At 41.1% G+C, this 12735-nt stretch overlaps 1 protein-coding gene across 3 annotated transcripts in view; it reads left to right on the forward strand.

The window, feature by feature from the left end:
- LOC106603419 (homeobox protein cut-like 1) overlaps positions 1-12498 on the forward strand; it is a 221878-nt gene extending 209380 nt beyond the window's left edge. For all 3 annotated transcript variants that reach the window (XM_045717150.2, XM_045717152.2, XM_045717151.2), the window contains 2 exons: positions 2170-2473; positions 2633-12498. In XM_045717150.2, the coding sequence (XP_045573106.1) occupies positions 2170-2473; positions 2633-3065 (737 nt within the window). In that variant the 3' untranslated portion in view covers positions 3066-12498. The remainder of the gene's footprint in view (positions 1-2169; positions 2474-2632) is intronic.
- Positions 12499-12735: the final 237 nt, after the last annotated feature.

A 12735-nucleotide genomic window follows, 5' to 3' on the forward strand; every position in this document is an offset into this window, starting at 1 on the left:
ACAAACTAGACAGCTAGTATAACAGTCTTTGGCTAAAGTGCTGCTAGCGGTACTTGGTACCCCACTGCCGCGCTCAACAAACTCAGCATTCATTTTCCAGAATCAATGTTCATTGATACTCCTGTTTTAGTAGTGTCTGCTCTGTGCACAATTTGAGGAGTTGAGACATAAAAAGGGTATCATTAGAAAGGTTAACTTCTCCTCTATTACAGTAAAATAACGTCTCAATGAGTTTCGGTGTCCATATGACCCATTCTGTTGGACCAAACCCCCAAATGCAAATAGTGAGTGGAAACTGCTTGTCAGAGAGGAAGGAGGGATCTCTCATCTTTGTTGTTGTGAGGGGGAGGGGCGGGGGGGGGGGGTGTGTGTGTGTGTGTGTGTGTGTGTGTGTGTGTGTGTGTGTGTGTGTGTGTGTGTGTGTGTGTGTGTGTGTGTGTGTGTGTGTGTGTGTGTGTGTGTGTGTGTGTGTGTGTGTGTGTGTAAACCATAGAGGAAGAGGCGAAGCGCTAAAAACTGTCCAAAATAGGCCCAATGTGTTTCTATGGGCTTATTTTGGACCTAAGCTTTTCCCCTGCCTGCCTGCCTTTGGAACAACGTCTCCCATTGGGCGGAGACGTGCATCTTGTCATTATATACAGTTCTCTGGTGTAAACAGAAAAATGCATATAGCACAGAAGGAGCGAAGGACACGAAACCCAAAAGACAACGTGAGAACAAGCGGACATAAACGGTCGTAAAAAAAAATGTAAAAATACATTATTGCGATACAGGTATTTGGAATATTGCGCAGAAACATACCTTCAAATGAATTTGATATATCTCCCAGCCCTGACCTACTGTAAAATATGGTGGTGGATCTTTGATGTTATGGGGCTAATTTGCTTACACTGGACCTGGGGCCCTTGTTAAGGTCAACGGCATCATGAACTTGACTAAGTTCCAGGACATTTTATCCAAAAACCTGCTTGCCACTGCAAGGAGGCTGACACTTGGCTACAAGTGGATATTCCAGCAAGACAATAACCCCAAGCACTAATCAAAATCCACAAATAAATAGTTAATTTACCACAAAATCAACATTTTGCAATGGCCATCTCAGTTTCCAGACTTGAACCCCATTGAAAAGCTGTGGTGTGAATTGAAGAAGGCAGTCCATAAGCGCAGACAAAGTATATCAAGGATCTGGAAAGATTCTGTATAGAGAAATGGTCTAATATCCTTCCCAACGTGTTCTCCAATCTCATAAAACAGTTTAGAAAATAGTACTGAAAACAGGGATGCCAATCATTTTTACCCCTATATTTATTTCGTTGTTAAACAAAATCTCTTTCTCTGAGAAATTGTATTCATATAAAATAATATAATTTTTCTTTTAAATTGAAGCATACAATATAGATCAGTATTTGTATTATTTATTTTATAATCTTTTTCCTCATCATTTTTCAAGGGTGCCAATAGTTATGGACCTGACTGTATGTAGAGAAACATTTATGAATTATGGTCAGCATTTTTGTATTTCCTTGCTCATTTATTTATGTGTATTTATTGATTAATTTAATTGTAATTATAGCAGGTTTGGTCCTCCATACAAATGCCACATAATTCAAGAATGACCCATATAATAAAACATGTTTCTATTTTTGGTCCATAATGTGACTTGTGTGACTTCCGTGTCACACATGCCATGTAAACGTGTTTAAACATATCAAGTAAGGGAAAAGATGGGTTGTTAGAGGTGCAGGTTCTATGGTAACCTTACCACCCATGTTGTCTTGTGAGTGAATTAGCGTCTCCTGATTATTTATGTGGTAATACTGCCCCCTGGTGGTAATATATGCATTTGATTTTTGTGTTTCTTGTATTAGTGTATTTAGCTATGGCATCTGCCTGTGAGCCTTATAAAAGATCACATCCACATGTGTTGTATGTTGAAGTGGAATGCTGTTATATTTCAATTGCTGTGGACAGATAAAGTTTCAGTGTCATGTTGCTTGTATGAATTTAAAGCAGAATTATAGATGACATCTTTTCATTGTCAGGCCTGTGTGCAGCCCTGTCAAGCAAGTCTACATGGCATCCTCATGATTTAGTTAACCCTTCCGTCTCTTTATAGAGGGCTCACATCCTTTTAACCCTTTCCCCTCCCGTCTCTCCTCTCCCCGCCAGCCTACATGAAGCGGCGCCACAGCTCGGTGAGCGAGAGCCAGACGGCGGACAGTGGGGGCTTGTCGGGGGGAGACTTCAGCCAGGGGGGCAGCCCCCAGCACGGCCTCGGCCACCACCTGCACCAGCAACAGCCCCCCCAGCAGCACCTGAAGAAGGCTCGTGTGGTGCTGGCCCCCGAGGAGAAGGAGGCCCTGAAGAGGGCCTATCAGCAGAAGCCCTACCCCTCGCCCAAGACCATTGAGGAGCTGGCGTCACAGCTCAACCTCAAGACTAGCACCGTCATCAACTGGTTCCACAACTATAGGTGGGTGGAGAGGAACTGGGAGAAGGCTGGAAATGGATGCAGACCTGGGTCCAAATATTTTTTTGTCACTCTTGCTTTTTTCTGTGTTGTCGTGGGACTCCCAGCTGTGTGTCTGTGTCTGACTGAGGGTTGTTGGGGTTCTTTCTCTCTAACCTCCAGGTCTCGTATCCGACGGGAGCTGTTCATTGAGGAAATCCAGCGAGGTGAGGGCGGTGAGGGTGTCTCCCCATCCACCAGAGCGGGCAAGGCCAGCGAGGGCGACAGCTGTGACGGCACCGAGTCGGACGGCACGGTGGAGGGCACACGCCCCGGCCACGAGCACCACCCAGCCTCAGAGGGCGAGTGGGGGTCCGACCACAGGGACGAGGGAACTACCTTGGCCACTGGCAGCACCGCCGCAGGTACCAGCGGCAGCCTGTTCAGCTTCCCCGAGATCAGCCATGTTTCCTCTGTGTCCTTGGCTGCTACCGCCGCTGCCCGCAACCCCCGCGACAACAGCCTGCGCAAGAAGAAAGCCGCCAACCTTAATAATATCATCCACCGTCTGGAGAAGGCCGCAAGTAAAGACGAGCCCCATGAGTGGGAGTTCTAATACAGTCCCCCCTGCTCACGCTACCGGGGAAAGTTCCTATTTTTCTAGAGCCCTAACTGCATAGTCAAGGCCAAGCCTGGAGCAGTACTGCCAGAGAAGAACTGGTGTCTTTTACGAGTTTTCATATCAAAGAGGGTTTCGAGATGCGAAATGACAGCAACATCCTGGTTTTGTTTGTAGATAAAGCACTTAACAGCCCTGCTGGACACAGGTCCCTAACACCACCGGCCGAAGGTGCGAATGAGACAAAAAACTTGCGCTACTCACAAAGGAGCTTCACTCCACAGGACGAAAATGTCACGAGAAGCAATTCTGTGTGTGTGTGTGTGTGTGTGTGTGTGTGTGTGTGTGTGTGTGTGTGTGTGTGTGTGTGTGTGTGTGTGTGTGTGTGTGTGTGTGTGTGTGTGTGTGTGTGTGTGTCTTTCCCTTTGAGAGATTTATTCGCCACCTCAAAGTTTTTCTAACCTTTTTCGCTCAGTGAATTCTCACAACATCTAGCAGACTAAATGTTACAATGTTTTCTCTTTTCTCTGTTTTCTAAGAGGTTCCTCCTAATAACTCCATTGCAGCTGTTTGGTATCTGTAAGGATCGTCAAACGGAAAGCCAAGCATTTAAAACATTTGTGTCTGCAGGAGAGAAGGACCATGGAGAACCCTTTCCCAAGCAACCTTCTTCTCTGTGCCCCAAAAGTTGCCATGTAATGGCTTTGGAACTCTTAATATGCTATGGACTCCATTGAGAAAGGAATCAACATTTTTATAAAATTATTTTTCTCCTCTGAGAAAGAAAAAAAAGTATTTAGCAATTTGGTTGCCACTAAGAGATTGCACAGTCGGTCGACTCTAAACAATGCTAGTTTCGATTCCTAAATACTTGGGAAGGATAAAATGATAAGTGAACATACGATTTATCAGTTGTTGAAAGGAACGATGAAAAAAGATTATCACTTTAATTCACAATTTTTCAACGTACAACATAAAATGCAACGGTCATGTAAGGAAAAACGAAAAATCTGAAAACATCTTGTGGTAGCTGACTTTTAGTGTTCTTTCTCGTGAGTGATCTAGAAACTCTTTGATAAGTAGTGCACATTTCTTTCATAGCTTTAACTGACTTTCGGGGACGCCATTTTGGTGGCACCGGGAGCGTTTGTTTAATACACTCAATTTTAGGCCAAAATCAGGTTTGAGAATTAAGAAAAAAAGAGAAAAAAAAGAATTAAATGTATACAAGTTAATGGAGAAAAAAATATTTCAGTCTAGATATTTTTTAAAACAAAAAGTTACGAACCTGCTTTTTAACCACAAAAACCACACTATTGAGACCTCAGAACCGGGGCGGGCAGTGGAGCCGATGGCCGCTGTACTTCACAGGCTGGCCCTAGGACGGGGAGGCTTGCGTTTCATTGGGTGAAAAAGCCAGGAGATGCACAGCTCACTTTACTGTATATTCCAAGCTTCAGGCTCTTTTGCTCTCAACTCTTTACCTATGGTTGTATGTATATATGTACATTGTCAAAACAAAAGACAGAAAAAGAAAGACAAGAAATCCCCGTTCCTGTTGCATGCGGTGCACTATGAGTCGGTGGAAGAGATCAACTCTCCTCTGCTTGTGTGTTCCCATACCGACGAGCTACAGGACTGACCTAGTCATGGTCGACCTGTCACACGTCCCTCCTTTATACCCCTCTGAGAAATATGCTCCACGGGCTGTCATGTTGGTTTGCTCAGAGGTCAAGAGGTGAAATGTACCAGTACTTAGTAGAGATATTTCAAGATACATTTTTACTTATTTAATAACCAATACCAAAAGTTCTATCCAAACTACTGTTGATGTGACATCCCCCATCCAATTTGGTCATCTCTGTTTTAAAGTCGAGCTGATTCTTCCACCAGTCTTAATGTGCTCTCTTCCTTATATGAACAGTTTTATGATCAATTCAGGACTGTTACGTAGCATCTCCATTCTCCACTGGTCTCAACAAGTCCTCTTACCTTCAGCTGAAACTCTTGGCTTGCCTCGTGAATATATCTCAGAGGTTAAGATCACTTGACACGGGTCAATGGAAGAAACAAAGACATTAATTTTATACTCAACCCTCAACCCATCCTCCCTCTCCCAGACATGGTAGAACAGTAGAAACCCCCTCGCACACGTCGATCGCAACCTTCTCCCTTCTCTCCCGTTCCTCCTATGCCACAAGCTCACAGTGCCTGCCCGCCCACTGCCTCTCCCTCTGTGTTTGAGTGTGTGAGAGCACACGTACGTGTACGCAAGTAGACGTGCACGTGTGTGATGATGTATGCACGTACTGTAGGAAAGGGGTGTAAGGGTGTGAGCGAGGACTAGCTGCCCTGCTCTGCCATACACACCCCTAAGTGTGTATGGCTCTGTGCGTGTTTTATACGTCTTTGATTTGTACATGCCTGCACACATAGAGTGCACAACTGCCACCCTTTCTTTCTTCTAAGCTGTTTTCTAAGTTATCGCTTATGGCATAGCAGACTCACAAATACAGTAGGTCTCCTTTATTGCCATATATTAACGACTCACAGTAGATCACTTCAACAAAGATTTTTTTGGTAATTTTTTTTGTTCTACTTATTTATAGGGGCTGTATTTTACATTTTAATGTCTTATTGGATTTTTGTTTTACATTATTATTATTATTATTATTGTTGTTGTTATTATCGTGTGGGACTATAAGGGGTCATGTAAAAAAAATTATGTTTTTAGACTGATAGACTGCCGGCAGTATTGGGTTATACGTACGAGATGTAGTTGTTATACATGTATATTAGTGAAATTTGAATATGTTTTGACAGTGTCATTTATATGGTTTGAACTCAATTGAGAGATCAACCCGATGATGTCATCGATAGCATTATGGTGCATTCACCTTTCGTGATGTGTCTGTGCAGTTTTCTTTTCTTCTTTTTAACTTGTATGTATTTTCCATGAAGATAGATCACCTCAGCAAGCATAATTGAAATCAGGTTGACTCATTCTATTTTGTACATTTTCCGTGTATCACTGAACCCAGCACAGGACAGAAGTTGTGGTGGGGCTCGAGAACCAATAGCATCTGAATGTCTGGAACTGCTGTCCTTTGGCATCACCTCTGAATCTGGCATTTTATTTTTGAAATGTTCCAGCTTTATTTGAGATCAATAAACTGAGGTACTGATAGGATCGCTATAAATGGGCTTAGATCTAGCAAGAGAGTGTGACTGGCATTTCCTGTTTATTGGCCTTCATTTGTAGGACCGGGAGGTTTCCTGTCTCTACAACCTAACCAACATGTGGCTCTGCACAAGGCTAGGGATCAGAAAACTGGAGTGAACTATAAACTGTGATGCGCTTGCTGAAATCTAAAACGTTTGTGAAGCTCTTAGTACTACTTACACGGACTATTCAGAAGATGTTTATTTCCGCAGTTATTATTTGCTAAATATAGGTTTAGTTCCTTAAAACAAAACAAAAACTTATCAAATGACATTTTTATACGTAACAATAACACAAACAGGTGTGTAAAGCACAAGCACTACTGACCAACAACCTCTTAAAAAGGGGAAGGCAATTAAACTGTCACAATTTACCTTAAAAGTTGAATTGCATGCTGTTAAAAATGTTCTATCCTATTCTGACTTTACAGTAATTTTAGTCTTTAAAGACGTCACATTATCAACAAAGAAAGAGATTGTCAACTTTTCAAATTGTGCACATTTGGAGCACAATACATTGGACTTAATATATGGCTGTCTGATCCTTGCGTCATACCCTGGCTCTATAGAGTGCATCCTGAATGCCTACTGCTCAGCTGCCCCTCCTACAGCAAAGCTGGTGGTGATTGGATCACCTCTGGAGGGCAGTGATGTTAGCACACTGTTCAGAAGCCCTTCGTCCTGGCTGGTTCCAAAGTACGCTCTCTCAAGTGCCACACTGCCAGTCTGGCCAATCACAGCAGTCCCTATCAGCTGGTCATACTGTTCAACTGAACTTCGAATAAAAGCACAAGTACTGCGACAAGTTTAAAATAATTGTCTTTCCATTTAATGGCTGCAAGTAAAGCTTAAATTGATCATACCCAAAAACATTACCTTTCAAAAAAGGAGTTGATGTTTTAGCACTATTAAAGAGACATCTTAGCTTAGCACTTATCGTCTGCAAGTCTTTTCCTCCGGACTATCTTAAGTTCATAGGAGTGCCTTTGCCTTAAAGTGACCGAAGTATTGATATTGTTTTAAGGATTGCTCATAACTGAATGCAGTAAGCTGGCCGAGTCTCTTGGTCTGAAGTCTTGCGCCCATCCCATCGTCATTCTCATGAGACTTTTCATCACTGATCTCCAAGTCTTGTGCAGGCACCACATGGAAACAAGCAATAATTTTGATTTGTCTCCCACATGCTGTGTCCTCAACACAGCTGTTGACGTCTGTAGCAATGTTGTTTTGTCTGGAAATGCTCCACTGCTGTTGAACAAAAGGGGTCCAGTTCTGTGACTGCCTGCAATCCTGGGCTGGCTCCTCCAGAGGTGATGCCAATACAGACTTGTAGGCCACAGATCTGTAGGAGGTACACAATCAAAAGTCCATATGCAGATAGTCGGTATGGCCCTCATTAACAATGATGCAGGCTTGAGTGTCTGGTAGAGGCACTAGTGAAAGGGATTTCATCAACAGTATGTGAGTCTCCCAGAGGGATTTCAGTTTGATATTATTACTAACATGTCAACTTGTGCTATCATGATGTCAACTGTTCCCAGCTAATACCCTGTTAGTACAGGCGACAATAGCGATAGCTGACAGGCAGTGCTTTTTGACTTGGAGTTACATTTCTGTGGATTTTATTTTATTTTTCCATTTCTCATTTGATGCTAATGCAAGATTTGAACACGAGTTCTCTCACTTTTTCTCCCCAAATCATGTTCTGCTGTCAGCCATTTTGGAACATTGCATGTATTTGATTTTTATCCCTATTAATTCATAGATCAATGTGTTTTGGATTATTTTTTAATCGTAATCATTTAAAGGGGGGGTTGTGCACTCTGAGCTAATGGAAGTCATTCTGGTTGTAGTAGAAACCAAAGTGGTGGAATTAGTTTTTAACTTTTCCCTATTTTCAAACCGTCTGAACGTCATTGCTTCTTGTTAATGTGTATCACACCTCTTTTTTCTCATGCTATAGGTTAGGTTCACATGACATTGCTTTGTCAGACTCCTCCTTCTTGAACAAGGGATTGCACCCTTAGTATTCAAGGACACGATTCTCCTTGAGGCCACGGTCATGGAAATAATGCTGACTAGAACGGCACAGAACATAGACAAGGACCGATATCACACACCAATACATGAGCAATACAATTGAAAGAGGACCAAATCAGGCTTGACTACCTTTCTGAGTTATTATCTAGCACATGTTCATATAGACGTCATAAAGAACAGGCTATGTTTATCAGTCGCAGTTAATACAGTGCTTATGTTGTAGGCACTGGGTGTCCAAGAACTAGAGGTCGGTCCTCTTTTTTCTGCTCCTGTTCATCTGTATACTTCTGCAATTGACAGGGAAAGGTTTTCTTAAAGTGTTGGTTAGATTTGTAGACACAGAGTTGTCTGTAGCTTTCTGAATGAACGGGTAAGATTCTGAGTATCATAAAGAATTAGGGGACTGGATTTCACAGTGGAACCCTGGAGGAAGCACCCAAAGCAACACTGGTTTATACAAAGGGCATTTTGCATGTGTTTGTTCAGTTTCTTTGTGCTACAGTTCCCTTCTGTGTTTTCATATTCTTTTTCTGTTGTTAAGAAAAATATAGGTTGTTGCAGAAACCATATGATTTTTTTGGATGAATTTCAGGAATTTGCCCTTTGCAAATATTTTTCTATAGAACTAAAGTAGATTGCTATCAATATTATATACACTGTCATATAAAGTTGTACAGATATATATCCTTATAGCAAGTTGTTAAGAATTACTATGGGTTTGTTTTTTGTTATTACTGTCAAAGTATTGGTAGTTCTCTCTCTGTAGGGTTGATGTGTCCATAGCTTAGTTTTTTCCCCCCATGTCAGGACTACGAAAACCTCACACTGTAAGATTGACTTCAAGGATCGTTGCATACGTATTAGCGTTAGCCAGCGCTAATCTCATGGTGTTTGTGTATCATGGATTCACATTTCTCTTATGACCCTCCAATTATTTCATAACCTTATGTTATTTGTGAGACAAACGTTAACCCAGTAAACATGAAGACCAATGCCTTGATTCTCATTGAAGCATATGCATTACAGAACCATATGCCATTGCACATCACTAGCCCCAATGTATACTTGCTTTTATTTATAGTATATACACTCCTTAGGCTTTGTTAGATTCTCCTTATTCAATGTCAACAGACACTGGTAGTGACAAAAGGTTTTTGACGATGTTTGCTAAAAGTGTGATGAAATCTGGAATTATTTGCTTTTGATTTGCCTTCCCGTTTTATTTGATTTGAACATTAATGCATTTATTTTTTGCTCTCATCTTTTTGCTTGTGTTAAGTCTCAGAAGTCAGCCAGGGACAGTAGTCTTGTGATTGTGAGAAGAGTCAGAAGTCGCCATGTTAAAAGAGTTGTGATGCCAGTGACATTGGAAATGGAGACTAAAATAGTGGTCAACAATGGCGGCATTAATAATGTCATATTCAATCTGAATTTGGATTATCTAAGTGCGGTCACACATTACTTTATGCATTACTGATTGACTGCTGATTGACATTTTGCATCCAACGCAGTGGTGGTTGGCATATAAGTTACGATGAAAAACTATTTAATAAATGTTGACATCGATTAACGGTTGGTTGTGTTACAGTAGTTTTGGGCCTTTGGACAACTAAATTTGCTCCCTTTAGAGTGACATCCAATATTGTGTTTTTTGAAAGCTGTGTTTTTAGAGCTTTAGTGAAGGAAGCATGATAGAACTACATCACCCACAGTCCTTTGCTGCTACCTTGTTTGCTTTCTATTCATATGAGAGGATGTTGTGGTGGCGGAGTCACATACTTGTATAAGCTGAGTGTCTATGGAGTCCCCTCCCTCAGTTCAGCTCTATGTCTCCATACTCACATTGACATGCTCCCAAGGCCTCAACGGACTGTATGAATTTGCAACTGGACAAATCCCTGCTAAACTGCTGAAGTCATCAAGTTTGTTTGTGTCCAGTTCACCTTTGTTTGGCCATGTGCTATATCTAAGTCTAAGATCGTTGTTTTCATGTTGTCGTATAAAATCGATTCTCATTGACTAAAGCCTTGTTCACATTGGAAGTTGACTCAAAGCACATTTTTTTGCATATCTGATTCGAATGTGGTCTTTTTCCTGCAGTCTCAACAGCCAAAAAGCACATGGAATCAAATATTTCAATCCACATTTCAAACCACCTTTGAAGTCTGATACAAATATGATTCCTGGCCATGCAGCTTGTGTCTGAACAGTCAAATCTGATTTATTTGCCCTCAAATGGTTTTTAAGACTGTTATTTGGCATATCTTGTTGCTTGCTAGCTACTCTGTTTCCAGTTTGACAAGAACATATGGTAGCGAAATAGTTTGTTCATTGTTAGTGAATGTGCTAGAAAGCTAAACAGCTACCTAGCTAAGTGACTAAAAGTTGGATCATCTTATCCTTTGAGGCTTTATAATTGTTCTTACACAATGATTTTGAACATTCAAAGCAACTTGAAGGTTGTCACCTTAGCTTGCTACATTACTTCTGAGTGATAGGAAGCAGGAGCACCGCCACCAATCAGCCTACACCACAGTGCACGCCTGTCATTACTAGTGTAGCCATGTCAGCAAATGACTGCTGTCTGAATACACATTTCCAATTTGGTCACTTGTTACTTGCTGTTTGGACAGTCAGTATTCCAAAACGGATTTGAAAAACAAAACTGATTTGTGCTTCAAGGCCTGCAGTCTGAACAAGGCTTAATTGTGTTAAGAACAAAGCTAGCTATACTCGCCAATGGTTTTGGCTCCTCCCCTTTACTACTACCCTACCAGGTTTATAAGCAACCTTCCTTAGAGGTCTATTTTTCAGCTGATGATTTTGAAACTAGGACACTACTTTTATCAAGCATGGAAAGAAGTCTGAGTGTATGTGTTAGTGGTTGGATGGTGTCAATTTGGCCGACTCTCAAACTTCAAAGTGCCAGAGGTCTCCAACTTTCTGATGTTTGGTCAGGCAGCCATCTCACTATCAGTTTACGTACTGTAATGTCAAGTTGCTGTCTCAGTAGACTTTCAATTCCGTGTATATACTATCTGATTACACATAGGTCACGTTGTTGGTCAAATGTCGTTCAGTTACAGAACTTGAGAATGCCTGTTTCAAAAGACACTGTAGATTTTCTGAAATAATTGAGACTAACATGTTTTAGCCTGTTTGTTTGCTTTTGCTTTGTAAATGGGTGAAAGAAAATCAAGATTTTATACCAAATATTGTTTGATTCTTTTTCCACTGCTAAGGAGACCTTTTAGTACCTTGAATGAAAGGTTTATTGCTTAGCTCTTGTTTTGGCAAATGTGAGTGTGATTGGAGATGTATAGATATCGCTTCCATAGAAATAGATTTTTGCAATTTAATTTCTTATGAAGGTTATGTGATTTGTTTTTTTAAACCAAACTTCACATTGAAGTTAGTTACCATAATGTTACAAAATAAAAAAAATCCCTTCAACCAAAAAAGTGTAATTCTCAACGAAGAGTTGGTACTTCCAACTGAAGAGTTTCAGCGCAATTCACTTTTCCTCCAACACTTCACTTATGAATTATAGCTTGACGTGGGGCAAAACATTTTGGCATTCATATGACATGGCGTGTGTGTGTGTGGAGTGTTGAGCGGCTCCTATGCAGTTAAGGGAGGCAGTTTCCTTATTCCTTTTAGTTTGTGTCCTCTCTTTTTTTACTGACTGCTTTTGAAGTGAGGAACCCTCCCACCATCTCAGCTGGTCTAATTGTGTCTCTCAAAGCTCAGGTGGAAACTACTTTTAGCAGAGTTCTTGTGTCACTGTCACTGGCAAAAACAGTGCTCCCCCCCCCTTCATCTTCAGTCCAGAGAGAGGTGTAGTTAGTTGCTGTCAGCTGATTTATTTTTCTATGAAGCAATTCTAGGCCTCATGATCGGCAATGAAAGGTTGACTCCACCTTCACAGGAAAAAAAGAAACTTCTTCCAGTTTCAGTTTGTTCTCTCGTTTGGTTCCTTTTTATTTGGTCATTTAAGTCATGTAGTCTGTTCCCAGCACTGTAAGACAGTCCCTATACAATATGGAGAAGCAATATCACTGTATGAAACTCACAATGTATTATTGTTATTATTATTGTTATTATTATTATTATTCACTAGCACCCTAGGTGTGATAATTGAAGTAAATATCTTTTATACAAACACAAAGTTGGGTGGTGTCTTTTTTTGCATGTTATTAAAAGTTATAAACATTTGCAATGTATGTAATGTCATGTGAGGGGTTTGACTGAAGTGGCCTAAGCTGTTTCCTAAGCTGTTTCCTTTCCACCCTAGAAACTACACTCTCAATACAACTGACCGTTACCTCAGCCTATTACACAGCACGTTACCAAGTACTGTATGTTGCCCATAGGTCACTAATGGTGCTTATTCCTTCAATTGTAA

Source organism: Salmo salar, chromosome 04 (genome assembly GCF_965601325.2).
Source record: "Salmo salar chromosome 04, fSalSal1, whole genome shotgun sequence".
Taxonomy (NCBI): Eukaryota; Metazoa; Chordata; class Actinopteri; order Salmoniformes; family Salmonidae; genus Salmo; species Salmo salar.